At 39.4% G+C, this 24089-nt stretch overlaps 2 protein-coding genes across 2 annotated transcripts; both read right to left on the reverse strand.

Annotated features, from left to right (window-relative positions):
• Positions 1-6010: 6010 nt before the first annotated feature.
• Positions 6011-6986, reverse strand: LOC111896377 (uncharacterized). The gene is made up of 4 exons (XM_023892377.3): positions 6700-6986; positions 6532-6627; positions 6291-6455; positions 6011-6205 (listed from the first exon to the last, which is right to left on the reverse strand). Exons 1-4 carry the CDS (start codon positions 6937-6939, stop codon positions 6164-6166), a joined length of 543 nt encoding a protein of 180 aa, XP_023748145.1. The 5' UTR covers positions 6940-6986; the 3' UTR covers positions 6011-6163.
• A 12192-nt stretch (positions 6987-19178) lies between these two features.
• Positions 19179-22214, reverse strand: LOC111896362 (receptor-like protein kinase FERONIA). The gene has a single exon (XM_023892366.3). It carries the CDS (start codon positions 22075-22077, stop codon positions 19711-19713), a length of 2367 nt encoding a protein of 788 aa, XP_023748134.1. The 5' UTR covers positions 22078-22214; the 3' UTR covers positions 19179-19710.
• Positions 22215-24089: the final 1875 nt, after the last annotated feature.

The raw sequence follows: 24089 nt of genomic DNA on the forward strand, positions 1-24089 counted from the left end.
GGTTTTATCGTCATTAGGGTTTCCAACCCAAATACTAGTCCATTTATGAATTTGTTGGGTTTTTAGGTTAATTAGGGCTTAATTGGGCATATTAAGCCCACTAGAATAATATTAAAGCCCATTAGAGTCCATTAAGATTTATTGGGCCCATTTGAGCTTACAAGGCCCATTAGGGTTTCAAGCACCCCTCCCAAACGAATCAAATCACAAGGCAAACACACCGCCACCCGACACGGCGGCCGGTGGCGGCAGGAGGCGACAACCACCACCCTAAGGTAGTGGTTTTGAGTTCCGTTTCATTATTCTAGCCACTATTACAATTTTACAATTCTTATCTTAAAATGCACACACACTAAACAAAATAAACACACACAGCCACCCCATGGTGGCCAGTGCTGGTAGATGGTGGAAGCCACCAACTCACGGTGGTGGTAGTGGCCTTTCCTCGATTTTTCCGGCCAAGCCAAACTACACAACACCTTCTTGCAGCAGCAAAACACACACTCACATGCACCAAAATACGCACACATAAACTCTAGACTGCATACAACACTCCAGCCATCCACCTGGTGGCTCAAGGCGGCGAAGATGCCAATGGCGGCGGCAGGCAGCAACATCTAACGAAGGGCGGTCCTCACAAGTCCATTTCCGGTGACAACAAGGTAACACACACACACACAAACGTCGCATGAGATCTTGAATCACGTCAACAGGAGTGACAACAGTCATGGCTAACAGCGACGGCCAATCGGCAACAGGAGAACGAGGAAGGGAAGAGAAAAAACACGACGGGATGGTGGCGGTTAGCCGTCATTGTAAGCAATGGCGACGGTCTAGCGTCCAGCTTCGGCTCCTGGCTTCTTCATCCATCGGAAACGGCAGCAACGCTAGCAGAAAGATGCTTGTTTGCCAACCTCGTCGCCGTCGGTAGCATAATAAATAGCGGCGCTGAATGATGTCCAACCTCAGCAAAGGCATTGCCTAGAACGGTGGCGTCTGGTTGTCTTGCACGATCGGAGACGAGAAGGAGGGTGGTTGTCTGGTGGTGTCGTCGTCGGATGTAGGTCGGAAATAAAACAGCAACGAAATCGGTGGGAAGGCATATGGAGATGACGGCTAGAAGGGTTTGCTTAGGTTAGGGTTACAAATCCTTATATACCCGATCCCATTATAAGAGTTTTCCATAATGACCAAAATGGTCCCTCCAGCTCTAATTAATTTCAAAATAGATCCATATTTTAGCTTTTAACCTCATTCATGTAAATCCTTTACAATTTAGGTACGCAATTTACCAAACAGTCCCCCAATGTCTTAATTATAACATATCCAGCCCCTCCACCTCATTTCTTTTAAAGGATATAATTCTTGGTAATTACTACAGAGCCCCTGTTTTCATAAATATTTATAAAGTGAGTCCCAAACTCACGCTTTTAACCACCGACTTCTAAAAATGTGGCAGTTAACTCCTCGAACCCAACACCATGCATAAATAATTATTTATTTTAGGGCTATGAGTCCTTCATTTATTTATTTAATAAATAAACGAGTGTTACAGGAGGTATGATTTGCTTGCTAAGTGAAGTGAAGGAGGGATTTTAGAGGGATCATGAAATAATCAGAGAGTAAAATGGGGAAATGGTGAGGATTAACAAAGGGGTTCTCGTTTAAATAAGAGAGGTGAAGCTGATTTGAAGTTTAATTGGAGAACTGTTAGCTAATTCATGCGTGTTTGTTGGGTAATACGTAGAGATCTGTGAATGAATGGGAAAATGGCAAAAGACAACTCATCTTTAAGTCAAATGCTTGCTTTTCTCTCTTTCAATCTGTAAACACTTTAAAATACACAAGTGTTTATGCCCAAACGTGGTCCATGGAAGGGTTTTCGCCCAAGGTGTGGTCCCTAAGGTAGTTTACGCCCCTAAAGTGAGTTCTCACTTGAGTTTACGGCCAAGGGAGGTCCTACTAAGGAGTTCACGGCCAAATGGTGGTCCACTAAGGAGGTTCACGGCCAAACTCTTCCCATCAAAGGTGTTCATGGCCAAATCCTTCCCACTAAAGATGTTCACGGACAAACTTTGATTCTATTAAAGTGTTTTCAGCCAAACCATGGCCCATTAGAGGTTCACGGACAATCATGTCCTAATGGAAAGGGTTTATGGTATTAGATGGTTCCCAGGAAGGTGTTCATGGTCTTAATTAATTGAAAACTCAAATGTGTTGTCCTTATAGTTCAAGTGTTCAAGATTGTGACACAATTACAAGTTCTTGTGTTAACATCATTTGATCCTTGTTTGATTGCATTGTTTACTTAAGGCTTATTGCCGCTTGAACTCTAATTTATTTGTCATACTTTGCCTTGCTAAACTTGTTTACTTTCAATAAGTTACCTTATATGTGATTTCTAAAGTGTATACTTCTGTGTACAATCACTTATGCCCTTTTAGTTTTCCAAGGTTTTTATTGTAATAAGGTTACAATTTCGACCTTGCTTGATCCAAATCTTTCGGGTTGTCACATCATCCCCCCGTTAGAGGGAATTTCGTCCCGAAATTAGTCTTCTCAAACGGGTTCCTGGTAATCCTGAGGGAAGTGTTGTAGATATCTCAAGTTCATCTGGTGTCTTTGTTCCTAAGTGACGCGTTTTAAAGCCGTGAGGGCAGCAGATCCCATAAGAACTCTGCAGTTATGCTTGCTCGGGAGAGAGCAATCCAGGGATGGGTAACCCCATGGGAAGTTTTCGTGCTGGGATCCCAAAGCAGAAAATATTGTGATACGTGCTAGATGGGATGTTACAAATGGTATTAGAGCTACGGCACGGGTTGATGTGTTCGACGGGGACATCGAACCCTATAATGGGGGGGGGGGGGTTGAAGGTGGGTTGCACCTGATCCTACGTTGGCTTGGAAGGAGAACGAAAAATTTCCTTATAAAGGGTGTAGATACCTTCCTTGACACGATGCGTTTTAAAGTCGTGAGGGCAACAGATCCCATAAGAACTTTGTAGTTAAGCGTGCCCGGGTGAGAGCAATCCACTGATGGGTGACCCACTGAGAAGTTTTCGTGCCAGGAGCCCAAAGCAGACAATATTGTCATACGTGCCAGAGGAGGATGTTACATAAGTAGTTAGAGTTTTTTTTTTCCGGGCACTTAATTAATGGTCATGCAAGACCATAAAGTTGGAAGTAGGACAAAAGAGCTTAAGGATTAAGCTCTTATTAAGAAGGAAAATGACACAGTCGCGAACATTGGGCATTCCCCAGGAATACTGGGCGTTCGTGGTCAGCCATCTTGTTTCTGGTCAAACTCGTGTATACCAAGTGTACAAGCTTAGTACGTTGGGCGTACTCAGCTGTGTTGACCAAGTTTGACTTTTTGACTCTGACATGTTTTGACCAAGTTTGACCTAAGGGTATTTTAAGTGGTATTTGATATTGGTCACTATTTCATGTTTAGGTGACAGGTAGATGTGGGACTCGGAGCAGAGACCTATTTAACTATTTGTTAAGACTGAGAGGTGAGTTTTCCTTACTATACTTGTGGGTCAAAGGCACTAATGCCGACCCATTAGATTATGTATCTTGGTATAGAGGATGTCGATATGTTATAGCAATCAGTTAGATCGGTATCCTGGTAAATAGGATGTGGTATACGGTATTGATCTGTAGATCTGCTTGTTTGTCTGATTACTGGTTATATGTTTATCTCTTTGCTAGATTTATGTTATATGTTATGTATATGTCGACATAGTATCGTTGGGTTGAGGTAGTACTACTTTGTGTGGTAGCCAACAAACCCAGGACCAAGCCAGACATAAGTGGTGAGCCAGTAAGGCAAGCCAGACTTATGTTGTGGCTCGGGAGCAAGCCATGCATAAGCTGTGGGCTATTAAGGCAAGTCAAAATTATGTTGTGGGCTTGGAAGAAAGCCATACATGAGCTATGGGCCGGAAGACAGGTTAGACTCATGCTATAGGCGTAAGGGTAGTCCAGTCTGTTAGTTGTGGAGCTAGTATACATGTTGTTATATGTATGTATGATGGTATATTGGGAAAACTCACAAAGCTTCGTTCTTATAGTTTTAGTTATTGTTTCAGGTAATTCAAATGATCATGGAAATGCAAAGGCGTGATTGTGCACATCCTTCATATTTTATGTTATAACATTCTAGAATACTCTAATTTATGAATTATACTTTTGAAACAATGTTTTTGTAAACAATTATTGTCTTGGGGTTGCATTTGAAAATTTTAAATTTACTTTGATTTTTGGGATGCTAAAGCTTCTATTTCAACTTTGATGACTTCAAATACCCCTCTTGGTTTTGTGTTGATGATCGTCCACTTATCTTTCGTCTCATTTGTCACTAAAGGCTATGGTATATGAACACTTGTTCTGCTTGTGATGTCATACAAAAAGGGTCGTCAGTTTGAAGTCGAGTGTTGGGTTTGGCATCAATCAACTTGTTTTTGTTGACTATTAAATTGTCTTTCTTATCAAACCAAATACAATTAAATAGTAAAATAGACGAGGGCTCGTTGCCATAATACGTACTCTCTAAGATCTCTTGCAATATGTCGTAGTAGTCCGACTCTTCTTCAACATTATATGTCTCCTCCATCACACATACTCCAAAGTTATTCACCACTTTCGGACTGGGTGATGATGGTGGTGTTGTCAAAATTATGTTATTTTCCAAATATTGATAATAATTTAGGAGATTTAGGGTGGGTGAGTTTTTTTTTTTTTTTTTTTTTTTAGTTTTTGATTTACAATAATAAAGGAAAAATTTTAAAGAAATTAAAAATAGTTACATATTAAAATAATATCTATTAGTAAATTATAATTCAATAAAAAGGAATTAATCTAATATAAAGAAATTAAAAATCCAATAAAGTAAAATTTTTTAATATAGACATTATATATTTAAAATAATATGTATTAATCTATCTCTTCTCATAAAAGAATCATAAACTTGCCACTTGTCATTTTTCTTATAATTTATAATATCTTTTCTCTTAATCTCTAAAAATAACATATGTCTTTTTATATGATTTTATATTTAAATTTAAATATTCTTCTAAATCCCTTAAAATTAGCATTATTAATAGAGATTTTAAAACTCAAAAAATTTGATAATAAATTATGTAAAATAATCTATTGTTCCACTTATTTTGTTACAATTATTGTGCATGTTATTTTAATTATCAATCGTGTATTACAAGACTTGTAAACACGAGTTATAAACATGTGTTATAATAATCTAATAAAAATAAATAATCTATTAAAAAATAAATAACTGAATGTAATTAATAATAACCTAATAAAATAATATTTATTAATAAATAAATATTATATATTAAAAATAATATTTATTAATATATAATAATACAATAAAAAAGTAATCTAGTAAAAAGAAAATTAAAAAAAATAATTAAAAGAATTAATATATAATAACTAAATAAAATTAAAAAGAAAAGAAATGAATAAATAGTTCTTGTAGTTTGGTTGTAGAAATGATCATCGTGTAAATTTTTCTTTTAAAATAATTAACAATTAAACTGCTAAAGTTAACATATTTGGACCAAAAAAATACACAAAATATCCAAAATTAGACCACTGTTCCACTATAAAATATTTTTAGATCAAACCCATGTAATTTTAACAACTATATAAACTATTTTTGTAATTTTGTCTTTAAATTTATATATATTAAAAGCTAAAAACAAAAAATACAAAAAATAAAGCCGACGAATCTGATAAGGAGAAAGAGGACGGGTACCCTTCCTTCACTCTTTCCCTATGCTGCCTAAACCGCAACTAGGATGTGGTGTTCCTGAATGCGGTTTCCATTTCCCCTCACTTAAACTCGATGCCATCAAGATGTCGTTTTCGATAACTAAATACAAAAGCACAACACAAACATATGTTTCCGAACACCACATGGTTTTTTTTTCATCGAATTCATGTTTTTCTCATTGATTGGAAATCAAACATGCTTATTTAAAATAATATAAAGTAAAACAAATACGATAAGATAACAACAAAACATAAAGTACAAATGTCCCACTTTCAAATTTACAATACACATTCAACCTTATCCATTACATTCCATTAACAAAAGGAAATCATTTTATTGATCATAATTAATCAAAGCATAATCTCTACTAGTTCTCGCTTCGATTCGGCTTCAAAGACAGATATTCATCCTGCAAGAAAAAACTAATTCATCAAAAACCCATATAATGTAATCATCAAATGATCAATCAACAAAGATGGTGTTGTAATTTGTACTTGATCATAGCAATCACCACTTGAAGGAATCCAATCGTTTGTTGCAGGGTTTGATTTGACAATATGATCTCTGTATCTACCATCAGCTCCGATCTGCAATCGGAGATCGTATAAATCATCATCTCCGTTTTCCTCCTTCGCCACCTTTATAAATCCGTTCCCAGTCTGCATTTCACAATTTAGAAACAAAAATTAGGGATGAATTTTATAATTCATTACATGAAATCGTTTATTGACAAACCGTGTGATGTTCTTTGTCAATGGAAACCAACTCTTTGTAGTATTCGGTTTCCACGAACTCATCTTCCACCGTTCCATTACGATCGGAAACTATACCCTGCAATCGTCGATTCCACGATCAGAATAGATAGATAATATCATAAACCGAAGCAATTCAACAAATTTATACTTGAGATTGAGATTTTAGGGTTTGGAACTTGAGGAACTCTGGAATAGTATCAACTGATTCGTCAGAGGGTTGTACTGTTGAGATGTAATCAGGGTCACTGCGATTAGGTTTAGAGGGACGTTTGGGGAGAATGGAATCGAAGTGAGATCGGACTTGTTCGGAGATTTGAAGCTGCTGATCAGGGTCGATGATCTCGTCGCTCCGGCTGGGTTTGACGGTGACCTCTGGTTGACCGATCATGATTACGAGAGGATAGATGTTGACTACGGTGGGCAAGGGGAAGTGAAAGCGGCGGAGTGTCTTTTATATGCGATTAAGGGAGGAGACTTTGTGTAATAAATGAAAAGTTGAGGGGGTGTTTGTAGTTGGAATATTAGAGAAACTATGGGCTACTTATTGTTTAAATTCCAGTTTCAAATTATTTACCTATAGAATACTGGTAAAGGTTATTTTCATAAAGAATTAAGATTTCTTTAATCGTAGAAAAATGAGTTGTTAAAAATAAAAATTTTGAAAACACATTTAGTCAGTTTTTCTAAATTTTTTAAGGAACATAAATTTTTTTTTGTTTTTTAAAATTACAAATAAGTTGGAAATTTTTGGAAAAACAATAATTATTTTTTTTTCATATTTTTTAATTCTAAATTTTTTCTAAAATATAAACACACACTCACTCCCACCTCTACCTATCCCAATTCACTACACCCCTACCTACCCACACCCACCCACTCCTAAGGACACCCCATAAACACACACACACACACACACAAATACACCCACACACCCCCACAAACACACACCTACCCCAACCCCCACCCCCTACACATACAACCACAAACACATACAAACAAACATACACACCTACAAACACACAACCACACCCACCCCTACATCCACAAACACATACACACACCCATAAGCAGACACTCACCCCACCCACACCTAGCGCTGTCGAAAATACCCGATACCCGAATTACCGGTCCGATTTTTTCGGGTATCGGGTAAATCGGGCCAGGTAAATTGGGTATCGGGTAAATTTTTTCGGATAATTGGGTAACCCGATTTTTTTTTTCAGGTCGGGTAAAGGGTATGCTTGTTGGGTTTCGGGTATACCCGAATTACCCGAATTATTTTTTTTTTTTTCGTAGAGCTTGTACTCTGTAGCATGTATTTGATCACGCTTAAACTAACTATCATTATTGTAAAACATGAATCTATTTTATTATGATAATATGACACTAGCAATATTAAAAGTAATTATTTATATATCATCATGTTCTTTAAAACTTAACTATTTTCTAGATTATAGTTTTTATTGCAACTAACAAATTCATTATTTTGACGAAACTTCAGAATATGGCAAAACTTATGGTTATAATTATCTTAAACATTTTAAAATTTTAAATTAAGATCTTTAAGTATTTGTTTTTTTAACATCTTATTAGATTAGATTAAGGGGTCATTTGATTTGCACTTACCCGGTCTGGTCAGAGATGACTGCTGACCTGGTCAGTAGTCAGACTGTTTGATGGCCCTCCATTGTGGCTGACTCGGTCAGCAATAAATGACCAAGGGGCTGACTCGGTCAAAAAAAAAAAATTAGGCTGACCGAACAAATCACGATACTCTTGCAACTTCCGGCTACTTCCACGTCTTCTCAGTAGGTTCCGATTATTCTCATCCTTCTGATTTATTGACTTCTGCAACAGCAACAGCAACACCAAGTAAAGTCGACGTTTTTTTTTGAAGCCGATGCATGGAATCAGTGTTCTAAACAAATAAAATCCGTTTATATGTTATAATATCATATTATAAGGTTATGTTTTATACTGGATGGTCAGTTTTTTGATCATGTAATATTATAGTTAATATGTATATTTCGGTTTGAAAGTAGTATGACTTCCAGAATCGTTCTAAACATTAGAAATCAGAATACCTTTGAATGAAAACTGAAATAAAAATTAGTTTTTATGAAACCTAGAATCTGAAATTTTTTGTATGAAAGTTAAAAGCTGAATATGTTTTCGTGAAATCTAAAATCTGAAAATTGTTGAATCTGAATTTGTTATATGAAACCTTAAATGTGAAGTTGTATGATCTTGATTTATGTTCTAAGAATATGTTTGTGTTAAATCTGAAATGTGAAAATTGTTGAAATCTGAATTTTTTATATGAAACCTTAAATGTGAAGTTGTATGATCTTGATTTATGTTTTAAGAGTATGTTTGTGTGAAATCTGAAATCTGAAAATTGTTGAAATCTGAATTTCTTATATGAAACCTTAAATCTGAAAATTGTTTTATGACCTTGTTATGAAATCAGGTTTTATTTGTAATTGTAGTTAAAAATGATGAAATCATATTTTTGTTTGATTTATGTTGTGTATGTGTGTAAAGTTATCTTTATATATATATATATATATATATATATATATATATATATATATATATATATATATATATATATATAATAGACATGACAAATAAAAGAATTAGAATTAGTTGGAAGTCTGAGAGTGTGGACAAAACTTTTTTGGAAGCATGTATGTAACACCCCGAGTTCAGAAGTGCAAGTTCAGGGTTCTTAGTGTAAATAAGGAAGGTCGACTCGGCGAGTCGATGGGTAGACTCGGCGAGTTGAGTCGCGGTTCTGGTCACGTGTTAAGTGACCAACTCAGCGAGTCGGCGGCTGGACTCGACGAGTTCGTGCTGAAGGGAGAAAACCCTAATCCGGGGGTTGTGCCCTATATAAAGCACATTATAACCCACCCCAACCTCTTTAGCACTCCCTTTGACGTCCAGAAGCTTTCCCCATCGATTTCAAACCCTAATTTGAAAGTGAGAAGGATCTAAGTGTGTTTTGGAGCATGAAGAAGAAGGATACTTAAAGTAAGAGTTGGTGGGATCATAGAGGAGCGAAGTGGATCTGATTTCCTTGCTTGTTGGCATCAGATTGAAGGTAAAAAGTTGTTGCCTTGACCTTGTTGTGCTTAGATTGTTCATGGATGAAGTTTTAGGGCCAAATTGTCATATATGAGTCTCTTTTCGAGTATTAGGCTCAGATCTGTGGTTGCTACTGTAGATCTAGACTGGTCTTGACTCATGAATCTGGGAAGTGATAGCTTTGGGGCTTGATTAAGAGTGCCCTTGCCTTAAACCTTCATTTTAGCTTGATTAGAGCTTGTTGAGCATTGCATGCACGTAAAGTTGGAAACTTTATGTGTGAATCTAGCCCTAGGAGTCCATATCTATGTATTGGAAGCAATGGAATGGCCTGTGATCGTCTGAATGAAGATGTCACGTGTGGACTCGGCAAGTTGGAAGCACAACTCGGCGAGTCTGTTGAAGATTGCTTTGGACTCGGCGAGTCTGTTCTTGGACTCCGCGAGTCTGGTCGTGAAGTCCTAACCTTTTCTAGTTGAGCTATGACTCGGTGAGTCGAGGGATGACTCGGTGAGTTGAGCAGGAAGGGACTCAGAGCTTGTTGGACTTGACGAGTCTTGGGGCGATTCGGCGAGTTGAGTCGTCGCATGGTAGTTTCTGAGCATAGGAACTCGACGAGTCAATGGGTTGACTCGGTGAGTAGGGTCAAGCAGGAAGGTTGACTTTCACTGAGGACTTTGACTTGGACCAAGGGTTGACCAGTTTGACTTCCAAGGGTATTTTGGTAATTATTTGGTGTTTATTGGTCTTGGTTAATTGGTAATGATCAGTGGTGGAGTTCGTGCTGGTGGTCGGAGCAGCGTGGTCTTATTTCTTCAAGTCGGCAGTTGCAGGTGAGTTATCCTCACTATATTGATAGGGTCTAAGGCACCAAGGTCGGCCCTTTATTGGATGGGAATCCGGGTAGTTATTTGTTATGTTATTGCTTTGCTATGTCCGCATCCGGGTAGTTAGGATGGTATGTATTAGAGACCTGGTTAAGGTCGGTATCCTGGTATATAGGATGATGCTATGTTAGTGACGGGTAAGGTCGGTATCCTGGTTAGGATGTTGCTCTGTTATGTGATCTGCTAGATCGGTTGATTAGTTATGAATTGCTATATGATTATATGTTTATGTGCACATGGTTGTTGGACTGGAGTTGGGTTGAGGCGGGTCCTGGTTTGTGCTGTAGGCCAACATACCCAGAGCGGACCGGTTAGACCGAAGGCCCGACGAGCGGTCTGGATAGGCTGAAGGCCCCAAGAGGGCGGACCAGGCGTGCCGAGGCTCGGAGAGTGGACCAGACAGACTGAAGGCTCGGTGCAGGCGAACCAGTCATACTGTAGACTCAAAGAGTGGACCAGGTGGACTGAAGGCCCGGTGCGGGCGGACCAGTCATACTGTAGACTCGGAGAGAGAGTGGACCGAGTGGACTGAAGGCCTGGTGCAAGCGGACCAGACACACTGTAGACTTGTTATGCATGGCAGTTCTGTTTATGATATGATATGATATGTGTATGGTTTTGTGGTTGGTATTTTGGGGGTAACTCACTAAGCTTTCGAGCTTACAGTTTCAGTGTATTGTTTCAGGTACTTCAGGAGACCGTGGCAAGGCGAAGGCGTGATCATTCCGCTCCTCAGTTTTATGTTGATGTTTCTGGGATACTCTGATAATAAATGAACTGAAATCCTTTTGTAATAACTTAATGAATATGAGTTGTTTTTGAAAAGTTAAAATTGGTTGTAAATTTTCACGGTGTTACAAGTTGGTATCAGAGCCTTGGTTTGAGTGAATTGGAGGAACATTCATGTGAATCCAGTCTCAAATCAAGGATAGTTTTTAAAGTGAGATTGAAATGGTTTTCAAAAAAAAAAGTAGAGGAGGATGCGGAAGTACGATCAGCCAGAGCCAGTAAATAGACCCCAAAATACCATACAAGTTATTTGATTATGTGATATGTTAGAACAGCATGCTAGTACTAGGTTAGGGATCTTCAGGAATTGCATGATAGAATTGCCTGATTATATGATGCCTGCTACATTAGGGTTCCCTGTTATGTGAGGTAGTTAGCAGTTCTTCTAGAGGCGAGGATTGAGTGTTGCCATGTATATGTTTATCGCTAGGGTGTTGTGGTGATACTTGATATAAATATAGGTAGGTGTGGAAGGTAGTATGAGCCCGTATTACTGAAAGCACAGGACCCATACGCATATCAAGGAAGTCACAACCCCTAGGGTCGGGTCGGGAGTTGGTTCCCGGGTTGCTGGGGAAGCATCTGATTTTCTTGCGGTGTATTTTCAGTATGGTGGTTACAAGGCATGCCGGGGGTGGATCCGGGTCAGGATCAGGATCAGGAGAGGGCGGTCAGGGTGGATCGGTGCCACCCGAGGTCATCGGTCAGATGAGTACGGATGAGTTGGATGTCAGGATCCGTGAGATCCTACATGATGAGATCGCTGCTATGTTCAGGCCGGAGATGCCGGAGATGTTTGGGTCGATCAAGACCGCCATGGTTGAGTACTTTGATGAGCGTTATGCGGCTCTTGTAGAGAGGGCTGCCGCGGCAGCTGCAGCGGCTGTAGCAGCGACAGGTGGAGGAGCCGGTCGGGGTTTTCAGTATCGCGACTTCGATAATACGAAGCCCCCTACTTTTGATGGAGTTTAGGATCCGATCATTGCTATGAGGTGGTTGTCAGACGTAGAGGGTTGTTTCTTCACGTGTTCATGCCCTGCGGATCAGAGGGTGAGGTGTGCTCTGAACCTTTTAAGGCTCGGGGTAAAAGATTGGTGGAGGTTGACTACGGGATCGTATTCTGATGCACAGTGGGTTGCAGTTACATGGGATTAGTTTTAGGAGATGTTCAGTACTCGATATGTTTCGAGGGTTAAAAGAGAGAGGTTGGCTCAAGAGTTCTTGGAGCTGAAGCAGGATTCAGAGTCGGTGACGGAGATCACTAGGATGTTCACTAAGAGGGCGATGTTTTGCCATGAGTTTGCTTTGGAGCAGGCCCAGATGTCCCGATATCTGAGTATGCTCAAGAGGTATATCAGGCATTTTGTGTCTACGCAGAGGTGCGAGACCTTACTGGAGTTGCAGGAGGCCGCTCGGCGGCGTGAGTTGGAGATTGAGTTGCAGTTGCGAGAGCAGAGGCAGGCCCCGGTGCAGTCGCAGCCGGTTCCGAAACGGTCCAAGACCGTTGATTCCAGTTTGGGAAGTCAGAGCAGCCGCACTTGAGAGAAGTGCGGGAAGGGTCATACCGGAGTTTGTAGGTCTGGTGGTGCGTGCCGCAAGTGTGGGAAAGAGGGGCATTATGCGAAGGATTGCCGTCAGTCAGCCCCGGTTCAGGATTTGAGGATTTGTTATCATTGCCATCAGGTTGGTCACTTGAGGGCCAACTGTCCACAACTGGTTTCCAGAGCGGTGCAGGTTCTAACACTGTCTACTGTGAGGATTACTGGCGGGGGTCAGGGTGGAGCGAAGCCTCCGAGGGCTCAGGGGCGCGCTTTTCAGCTCACAGCAGAGGAGGTCAGGGCAGAGCCGGATGCAGTTGCGGGTATGTTTTCGTTTCGTTGTTGTTTGGTTATCTGGGTATCTATGTAGTGTTGTATTTTATTCGTTGTTCTGCGTGTTTCATGGTTTGGTTGGGAGCGTTAGTAACTAGGAGTTGTTGGCGGTTAGCATCCAAGGGATTGATGGTCATAATTTGGTTGTATAGTCTTGTTGTCGGGTATAGCAATTGTGATTTGAGGAGTGTTCAGTGGAGAGTCGAACTCCCATAGAGTTCGTGATGTGCGATGTCAGAAAGTGATTTTGTGGAGGTTGCTTGTTTCAGAGGAAATCAGTTCATGGATAAGAGGAGTATGTTGAGCAGGGATGATTGATTTATGCCGGTTGAGTCACCGGTGGTTGGTAGTCAGTGCGCTAAGTGGGGAGAATTGGAAAATTCTCGAGAGGATCGACAAGCATTAGAGGTTGATTAGCTGTTTGGGATTCAACAGTGTTTCAGTCAGCCAAGAGTGTGGGCTGGTATGAGTAAGTTACATAAAAATGGGGCGGGATACAGACCAAGGTTTTCGGAAAAGGTGATTGGTTGTTGTGACGCCTAGGATTAGGCCGGGATTTGAGTAGATGAAATGGAGTTAGAGTTCAGAACCCCTAGAGGGCTAGAACAGTATGTACGGGAGAGATTCCCAGGAAGGATAGTTCGGATGATGTATGATAGTCTAAGCGGTCCGGGGAGACTAAAGGTCGGTGGGTGTACCAGTCAGGTCGAAGGCTCGGAGAACGGTCCAGACAGGCTGAAGGCCCTGGAGGGCGGTCCAGACATGCTGAAGGTTCTGAGAGTGGTCCAGATTGGCTGAAGGCCTGGTAAGGCGGTCCAGTCATGCTGAAGACTCTGTATGTGTTGATAGATCTATATGAGGAGATGGATTGAGTATGTTGCGATGCATTAGCAAATAGTAGGTCTGGCCCCGGGTATTGATCATGTTAGTGGAAGGCAGTGCATGGACCCGAGAGTCCTTGCGAGCAGATTCAGAGTGTGTGTGATGCATGGAATAGCGGTTACTCTACGAGGGAATAGTGTAGAGTAGGGTGTGAGCACCGTGGAACTTGTTGAAGTAACGAGATGTTCAAGTAGACTTCCTTGGATAAGGAAAAGGAAAGACACGTAACTCCGGGAGGGAGTGTTGGTTCACGGAGGTGAAAGCAGTAGTGAAAATGGATGATTGAGAGTATTTCAATTATGGTTGTTGAGCACTGTGATTGTGCCAGTAGTATGGAAGCACATCCGGATTGGGTGTCTGTTGAGGTTGCGGAAGAATTTTCGGCGTTGTAGAATCGGAGGAGTTCGGAAGGGATGTAAGGATGGAGCCTTGGATTTTCAGTATGGTTGTGATCAGGAGGTTATGTATGAAGCGGTAATTCATCCTGGGGATGTCTGGAGGTATCGTCAGTGTGTCGGCGTTTTTCCAGCCCGAGGATGTTAGAGTAGGGTCAGCATGCATATGTGATTGCAGGGGAGAGCTCATGGGAGTTGCTCAGGAGCTGAAGGATGGGCCATCCTGTCAGCTCAAAAAGAAACGGGTTGGATTCGGAAAGGAAAGCGGGATAAGTCCCATAAGTGAATTCGATAAAGGATATGCCAATCGAGGAAAGGGGTAGCAGCTTGGTACCGGGTCAGGACCCGGTGGTTCAGGGTGATATCTAGCTTTGTAAGAGTCAAGTGCTTGTTGTGATTTGGAGTGATGAAAGTATCATCGGGTGATCATTGGTTAATAAGGGTTGTTATCAGATAAAGAAGTCGGTGGCCGGCTTGAATCAGTTGTCGTAACTCTGTGAGGGAAGATTTGGACTTTATTGAGATTTGTTAACAGTATTTGAAGGAACCTAAGTCGATTGAGACCACGAGCTGTGATGTGGGAGTATTATCTAGAAATGTGTTGCTGTAGACTTCGAGGATGAAGCCTAATTTAAGTGGGGGAGAATTGTAACACCCTGAGTTCAGAAGTACAAATTCAGGGTTCTTAGTGTAAATAAGGAAGGTCGACTCGGAGAGTCGATGGGTAGACTCGGTGAGTCAAGTCGTAGTTCTGGTCACGTGTTAAGTGACCAACTCGGCGAGTTGGTGTTGAAGGGAGAAAACCCTAATCCGGGGGTTGTGCCCTATATAAAGCACATTATAACCCACCCCAGCCTCTTTAGCACTCCCTTTGACGTCTAGAAGCTTTCCCCATCGATTTCAAACCCTAATTTGAGAGTGAGAAGGATCTAAGTGTGTTTTGGAGCTTGGAGAAGAAGGATACCTAAAGTAAGAGTTATGGGATCATAGAGGAGCGAAGTGGATCTGATTTCCTTGCTTGTTAGCATCAAATTGAAGGTAAAAAGCTGTTGCCTTGACCTTGTTGTGCTTAGATTGTTCATGGATGAAGTTTTAGGGCTAAATTTTCATATATGAGTCTCTTTTCGAGTATTGGGCTCAAATCTGTGGTTGCTACTGCAGATCTAGACTGGTCTTGACTCATGAATTTGGGAAGTGATAGCTTTGGGGCTTGATTGATAGTGTCCTTGCCTTAAACCTTCATTTTAGCTTGATTAGAGCTTGTTGAGCCTTGCATGCACGTAAAGTTGGAAACTTTACGTGTGAATCTGGCCCTAGGAGCCCATATCTATGTATTGGAAGCAATGGAATGGCATGTGATCGTCTGAATGAAGATGTCACATGTGGACTCGGCGAGTTGGAAGCACAACTCGGCGAGTCTGTTGAAGATTGCCTTGGACTCGGCGAGTCTGGTTGTGAAGTCCTAACCTTTTCTGGTTGAGCTGTGAATCGGTGAGTTGAGCAGGAAGGGACTCAGAGCTTGTTAGACTCGACGAGTCTTGAGGCGACTCGGTGAGTTGATTCGTGGCATAGGAGTTTCTGTGCATAGGAACTCGACGAGTCAACGGGTTGACTCGGCGAGTAGGGTCAACCAGGAATGTTGACTTTGACTTGGACTAAGGGTTGACCAGTTTGACTTCTAAGGGTATTTTGGTAATTATTTGGTGTTTATTGGTCTTTGTTAATTGGTAATGAGCAGTGGTGGAGTTCGTGCTGGTGGTCGGAGGAGCGTGCTCTTATTTCTTCAAGTCGGCAGTTGCAGGTGAGTTATCCTTACTATATCAACAGGGTCTAAGGCACCAAGGCCGACCCTTTATTGGATGGGAATCCGGGTAGTTGTTTGTTATGTTATTGCTTTGCTATGTATGCATCTGAGTAGTTAGGATGGTATATGTTAGAGACCTGGTTAAGGTCGGTATCCTGGTATATAAGATGATGCTAGGTTAGTGACCGGTTAGGTCGGTATCCTGGTTAGGATGTTGTTATGTTATGTGATCTGCTAGATCAATTGATTAGTTATGAATTGCTATATGATTATATGTTTATGTACACATGGTTGTTGGACTGGGGTTGGGTTAAGGCGGGTCCTACTTTATGCTGTAAGCCAACATACCCAGGGCGGACCGGTTAGACCGAAGGACCGGCGAGCGGTCCGAATAGGCTGAAAGCCCTAAGAGGGCAGACCAGACGTGCCGAGGCTCGAAGAGTGGACCAGACAGGCTGAAGGCCCGGTGCGAGCGGACCAGTCATACTGTAGACTTAGAGAGTGGACCAGGTGGACTGAAGGCCCGGTGCGGGCGGACCAGTCATACTATAGACTTGGAGAGAGAGTGGACCGGGTGGACTGAAGGCCTGGCGCAGGCAGACCAGTCACACTGTAGACTCGTTATGCATGGTTGTTATGTTTATGATATGATATGATATGTGTATGGTTTTGTGGTTGGTATTTTGGGGGTAACTTACTAAGCTTTCGGGCTTACAGTTTTAGTGTATTGTTTCAGGTACTTCAGGAGACCGTGGCAAGGTGAATGCGTGATCGTACCGCTCCTCAGTTTTATGTTGATGTTTCTGGGATACTCTGATAATAAATGAATTGAAAACCTTTTGTAATAACTTAATGAATATGGGTTGTTTTTGAAAAGTTAAAATTGGTTGTAAATTTTCATGGTGTTACAATGTATACATGAATTAACCACTAATGGCCGGGAGGGGGGTGGCCTAAAAGGAAGCTCGTGGATTGCAGTCGCGGAGAGATTGAAAAATGAGAATAATTTTGTTGTTGAAAGAAAACAAATGAAAAACCGATACGACTACTTAAAAGCAAAGTATTTAATGTGGTTGAAACTAAAAAATAAAACTGGAAATCTTTATAATCCTTTAACGAACTCTTTCAACATGACTGATGAAGAATGGGAAGCGGAGGCCAACGTATATATATATATATATATATATATATATATATATATATATATATATATATATATATATATATATATATATATATATAAATTTGATTATTTTTTTTACTAGTTTGATAATATTTATTAAATTTTCAAAAAGTTGAACAAGTATGTAGAAAAGCTGAGAAATGCACCCCTACCTTGCCCTGATCTTTGTATCAAACTGTTTGACAGGATTTCCATTTCCTCCACCAGGTTTGTAGTTTTTCTATAAGCTTTATTATTTATATTATTTATATAATAAGTTTTTTCAATCATCTACAAATAAATATTACTTTTATGATGCTGCATACACTAACACTCGTGGATTTATGGCTCCCTACCACAATACTAGGTATTGGTTAGCCGATTTTCGAAGAAACATAGCTTTAACTAAGGAAGAAAAGTTCAATCATGCTCATGCACAACTTAGAAATATCATTGAACGTGCATATGGTGTACTGAAGGCGAGATTTCCAATTTTAAAACAAATGGCTCCTTATCCTTTTCCAGTGCAAAGAGACATAGTCATTTCTTGTGTTGCGGTCCATAATTTTATAAGGAAATACAATATTTAAGATGACTTATTTACAAACTTTGAACATAACACTATGGTTACTCTTAATACAGAAGGTGGAGGAAGTGAGGGCCAAAACATACAAGGCATATAATGGGGTTCAAAAGCTGTTGGCTATATAGCTACTTTGCGTGACCAAATTTCTAATCAGTTACTTTCAAATGGCTACCGTTAAATTTGTATGCAATATATTACGTACTTTTTGATTTTGTATGACAATTTGTATTTGGATTTTGTATGACACTTTGTATTTGGATTTTAAATGATGTATGTTTAATTTAGATTTTATGTGATAGTTTGTATTTTTATAATAATTGTATCAAGCAATATAGATAAGATAGGGGTAATATGGTCAGTTTCATCATTCAGCACAATCAGTCAAAGAAATAATCAAACAACATAAACTCCGTCAGATGTGGACTCAGTCAGCATTTCTAATCCAGTCAGTTTCTAACCCAATCAGCTCTAACTCGGTCAGCAACTATCAAACGACCCCTAAGTTGTTAAAAAATTACTTGATATCTCAGGTATTATTGACTAAAAAATCTCAATGTTCAAAACTTGAGTAACTTCGTTTATGTCTTGTTTGTTTATATAAACAAGACTAATAAAGCACGAGGTAGTTATTTCATTAAATTTATTTTCAGGTGAAATTAAAAAAAATTATATATTTCGGGTAATACCCGAATTACCCAAACCCGACCCGATACCCGAGTTACCCGAATTTAATTTGGGTCGGGTAACGAGTATTTTTTTTAACATGAAAAACCCGAATTATCCGAAATCCGAAAAAATTAACCGATCAACACCTCTAGTGCAAGTGCCATAACAGATCGATTCAGTTTTAGCAGTTAACGAAAATTAGTGTTTTACTGTTTTGTTTTCTTATAATTGTCATAAGTTTTGTATACGAACTTTGTTTCGGGCGTTTTTTATATTTTTGGAAATACGGATAGGGTCAGGGGCTGGGAAATTAGGGACTCGAGGTTAGTTTTAAGCAAGGGAAATATGGGAAACAATGTGTGGGGGAGTGGGACACTACGGTCCTGTTGACATCTCTATATGCTCGTTCGGCTTAAAGAATATAGTTAAAAATCATGATAGGTGTTAATGATTGTCATCAAGCATTTGAATCTCAAAAAAATGGGTTACCACCTATTAGTGAATTTATCTTAATTTCTAATATCTAACATTAATTTATTTACAAAGAAAATAATTGCACTGAAATAACTTTGAAGACAAATCACATAATCTAAAATACTCCGATCTAACCCTAGCTTCTTTTCAAAATCTAAACTAAGTTATACTCATTGCATCTCTTCATTGATTGTAATTTTTTTCTTTAATCAGATATTGGGATCATCTTTTAGGACTACATAGCTTTGGAAAAATAGTATGACATGCTTGACCTTCTACCAGAGCTTACCATATTATTGGCGTTCGTGCGCCTTTCTGCATGGTTCAACGAGAGAAACAAAGTTTTAAAGCTTTAGGATGAAGTTGACAAAGTCAATGTCTTTAATCCCTTACTTGATTTCACGAGTCAAAAGGATGTGTATAAATTTAATTATATTGAATTGACCAGATAGTTATAAACATTCTACTTCATATGAGAAAAACAGGACGTGTCTAAATTTATGGAAACCATTAATTTTAGTCGACTCTCTTTGCATCAGAAGGCGTGAAGTTCTTAATTTTCTGGCATGGCCTCATCAGCAGCCTCTTGTAGCTTCAGTGCAAATTCTAGACCCCAAACAACATCCTCCATAGTGGGTCGTTCACTCCCTTCCTCATGCAAGCAACCATTTGCCACCTCTCCGAACTTCATTAAGCTTCGGTGTGCAATTTCACCATTTAGCTTCGGATCAATTATTTCATTCAGCGATCCCCTTCTATAACAAGACTTACCCCAACTCGCCAAACTCACTTGGTCGCCACTCAGGTGTTGAAGGATAACAGGTCTTGCACACAACACTTCAAACAAAACCACCCCAAAAGAGTACACATCAGACTTATCAGTCAGATGTTTCGTTTTGCAATATTCAGGATCTATATACCCAATACTACCTTTCACCAACGTGCTAACATGTGTTTGAGAAGGGTCTTTCGACCCAAGCTTCGACAAACCGAAATCAGACACCTTAGCCACCCATTTTTCATCCAGTAAAATGTTTGTAGACTTAACATCCCTGTGAATTATCATCCGCTTTCCACTTGTGTGAAGATAATGCAACCCTTTGGCTGCACCAATGCAAATATGGAGACGTGTTTTCCATGATAAAGGAGGATTGTTTGTGTTGTAAAGATGTTCACGTAAAGTACCATGAGTCATGTACTCATACACGAGAACCATCTCTCCATTGTCATCACAGTATCCGATTAGGGTTACCAGATGGAGATAACGTAGCTTCGATAACATTGCGATTTCTGTTCGGAACTCATGAACACCTTGGCTGGATGATTGGTTGAGTCGTTTGATTGCTACGATGGTTTTTGCGTTGTCAATATACCCTTTGTATACCTTGCCAAACCCTCCGTTGCCTATGACACAGTTTTCGTTAAATTCATCCGTAGCAAGTTTGACTTCTTTAAGTGTAAAACAACGGCAGCGATCCGATGGCAAATTTGTAGAGTTTGACTCAGTGGAAGTTGCGCCCCACCATGACTTGTCTACGGCTCCACTTCGCCACCATAAAACTATAAGTACAAGAACAGAAAACCAGACTATTCCTCCTCCAACACCTCCAATTATCACGACATATGGAGCTGTCTTCTTTTTCAGTTTAATGGGAGATGTCGGCTTTTCTGGTGGTGTTGTAAAACTAGATATCGGGTTGGGGCTAGAAAGATTACCAGTCATGTTCAACTTGAAGATTTCCAAACCATTCAAATAGGCATCACGATATTCTTGAGATTGGTCATTGGGAAGCATTGAGAGCCACAAATCTCGCTTGCTTCCGTAGCCATCTATGCCGTTCATAAACACAACATAATCCTTGAATACAGGATACCCGGTTCCTGGAGTCCAGAAGAACACATCAACTTCATCCTCAGCAGTTCGATTATTAATGAAGAGCTTGAAAATCATTTGTCCTTTAATAGTGTATTTTGGTATAAGGTTGCAAAAATGGAGCCTGAGCATGTACCAAAACCCAGAATCAACAGGAAGTCTCCAAGTCCGAATATATTGGTCAGAGTGATTGCCCATACTCCTTTGGGTTTGATAAATTAGCTTAGGCGCGGTATAATTAGGTGTGTCCGTTGTGTACGTTATCGGAATTTGACTAACAGGCGTAAGTCCCATCATTAAAGAATGAAATAAGTAAGACCCATCAGGATCCCATGATCGATACATACCGGTATCATCGTTGCCTGAAATTTGTGCCCCGCCCACGTTTAGCCGATACATATTTTCAAGACCCGTGTAGTCATCAATAACAGGGCCTAAATATGTTCCCACGAACCTTATCTTTTTATTCTTGAAGTACAACTTTTCCGGCATAGAAACAATTTCAATACCATTGATGAAGGCAAACGAGTTGGGTGAGGGTGTAAAAGTAACGTTTAGGATTTGGGTATCTTTTACGTAGATGATGTATTCTTTCACAAAACTTGGTTTGGAGAGAAAGGAAGATGTTAGAGAAGCACTGAAGTTGGTCAAGAGAGAATAACCATTGGATGATACTGAGAAGAAAGATTCGTCCGCTTTCAGGCCGTAGTAGGTGGCAGGATAGAAATAGAGGCGGAGAAATTTAGGGCCTTGGGAGACAGGAAACATGTAGGTGAATGAAAAACTGTTAAAGATTCGAGCAGTGGCGTAAGGGATTTGATCGACTGAAGGATGTTGGACCGAAGGTTGGGATGAAAAGGAGGTGGTGCCGATGTTGGAGGGTACGAATTTAGAATTTTCATCACCATCCCATCTTCTCCCGGAAGTTATGGCACTGGAGGAAGAACCGCAGTTTAGGAGGAGGATTTCGGTGGCTTTGTATGGTTGAGCGGTGGCAGTGGTAGAAAGGAGGAGGAAAGAAAAGAGTTGGAAAGTGAAGGTGAACATGATGTTTCGGATAGCTTAGGTTAACAAGATTATTACTGGTTTTTATAAATCATACCAGGGGCATCTTTATTTTCTGCTTCAGTACGTAGTAGACTTGGAAAGCCAAGCCTTGGACGTGTTTTCCGGTAAAAATCAGCATCCAGGGAAGACTTTACAACCACTTGACCATAGACTAGACAGACCATAACAATGGGAAAGTGACAAGTGAACTTGATACTTGGTGTAGAAAAAAGATGCTAAAATTCAAAATTGGTGATGTGGTTTTCAAAATATCAAGATTTTAATTTGCATGGTCGAAAAGCTGAAATTTTATACACATATAGTTCCTTTAAAACATAAATAAGAATCATTCCATTTTCGTTTGTTTTTATGTTATATTTTTGTATTTATTTTAATTTTTTTATAGTTAATTTTTTAAAGAAAACTCAAGATGAGATAGTTGTATCCTAAATTCCAAGGTGGAGGAACTATACATGAATGATGATATTCCCTTAGTTCCAACATAATTATCCACATACAAAAAAATATACAGATTAAATAAACATTAATTATCATTAACTTTATTAAATGAAATACAGTATTATTCTTTTGTTGTATTTAATTTTATGATAGTTACACTTAATTTCATGATAATTTAACTAATAACGATGAGTATTATGGCAAAAAAACATATTTATTCTTAGAAATAGACTCTTATTTTGAGACAAACCAAAAAAGAAACATGAACTATTATGTCACAACTAGGAAATTCTATATCTTTGTAACTGTAATAATGATAACAATTGCAACCAAAATTTTTAAAGCATGCTTGGTGTTTATCCTTTGACAACAAATTTCATCTAAAACTCTATACAAACACTTCAAGTGGTCAACGGAAGATTAGAAACCCTAAAATTTCCGGTTTAAGTCCAATGTAGACTAGGATTTTCTTATTGGTCCTAATGGACCAATAAGTTTCCAATTCAACTATTTTGGGCTTAGAATCCTTAAATGGGCCCTAATTGGATCCACATTCATAAAACCTAACCTTTTGGGCCATCATGGGCCTAAAATGAAATGGGTTACCCTAATGGGCCTAATTTGGGCTATAATTGATTTAAATTAATCCTAAAGGACCATAAATCCATTCTTTTGTATAATTTGGGCTGTGAACCATCCTATGGGCTTAATGGGTCAAAAACTTACTTAATGGACTTTATGTTTTCGAGCATGACCAAGAATGAACCCAAACTAGTTCACTTCTTTCTTCTTTCGCCCAAATATCGGCCCATGTGTAAAAGAAAAAGATGTAAAATTAAACTTAAACATGCCACCTCAATACTGTTTAATGGTTAACTAAGAAAAATTTCAACATGTAACAAGGCAAGGATCTCATGTCTCCATGCAAGTCACCTCATCCTTCTCTCCCCTCTCTTCTTTTTCTTCTCGGCCGAGACCTCACAACCACACCACCCTCTTCAAAAATTTCTCTTCAAACTCTCTCTACTCATGCAAGAACATCTTCGCATTTTCTTCAATAATCTTGAGAATTAGTAGTGCTTCAAGAAGACATTTCGCTTATATCACCAGCCTTGGTAAGTTGTTATCATACATAAGTTTTGATCTCTATCTTTAGGCTAAGAACACACTTTCATGTGGCTTCATTTCGTGATCATGCCTTCTGGGACCATCAAAGATTCAATACTTCTTCTAAGAAAGCATTCAAGCCAAAAACAACATCATATTCTTCCATTTCTCCCTCAAAACCGAAGCTACAACCCTCAAAGTGAGTTCATACCGCTTTATTTTCGGTTTGTACAAGATTTATGGAGGAGAATGCAAGTAAAATGTGTAAATCTATGTGTTTTTGTATGATATGTGTGATTTCTTGTCTTTATGTGTTGTATATGTACTAAAAATGTGATCTATTTGAAATACTTAGCTATAATAAGGAAAATATATGATCTAAAAAGTTTTATATTTATTATTGTCAAGATAAAAGTGTTGTACAAGTTTATAATAAGTAAAATAAA

The sequence above is a fragment of the Lactuca sativa genome, chromosome 4, assembly GCF_002870075.4.
Source record: "Lactuca sativa cultivar Salinas chromosome 4, Lsat_Salinas_v11, whole genome shotgun sequence".
NCBI classification, from domain to species: domain Eukaryota; kingdom Viridiplantae; phylum Streptophyta; class Magnoliopsida; order Asterales; family Asteraceae; genus Lactuca; species Lactuca sativa.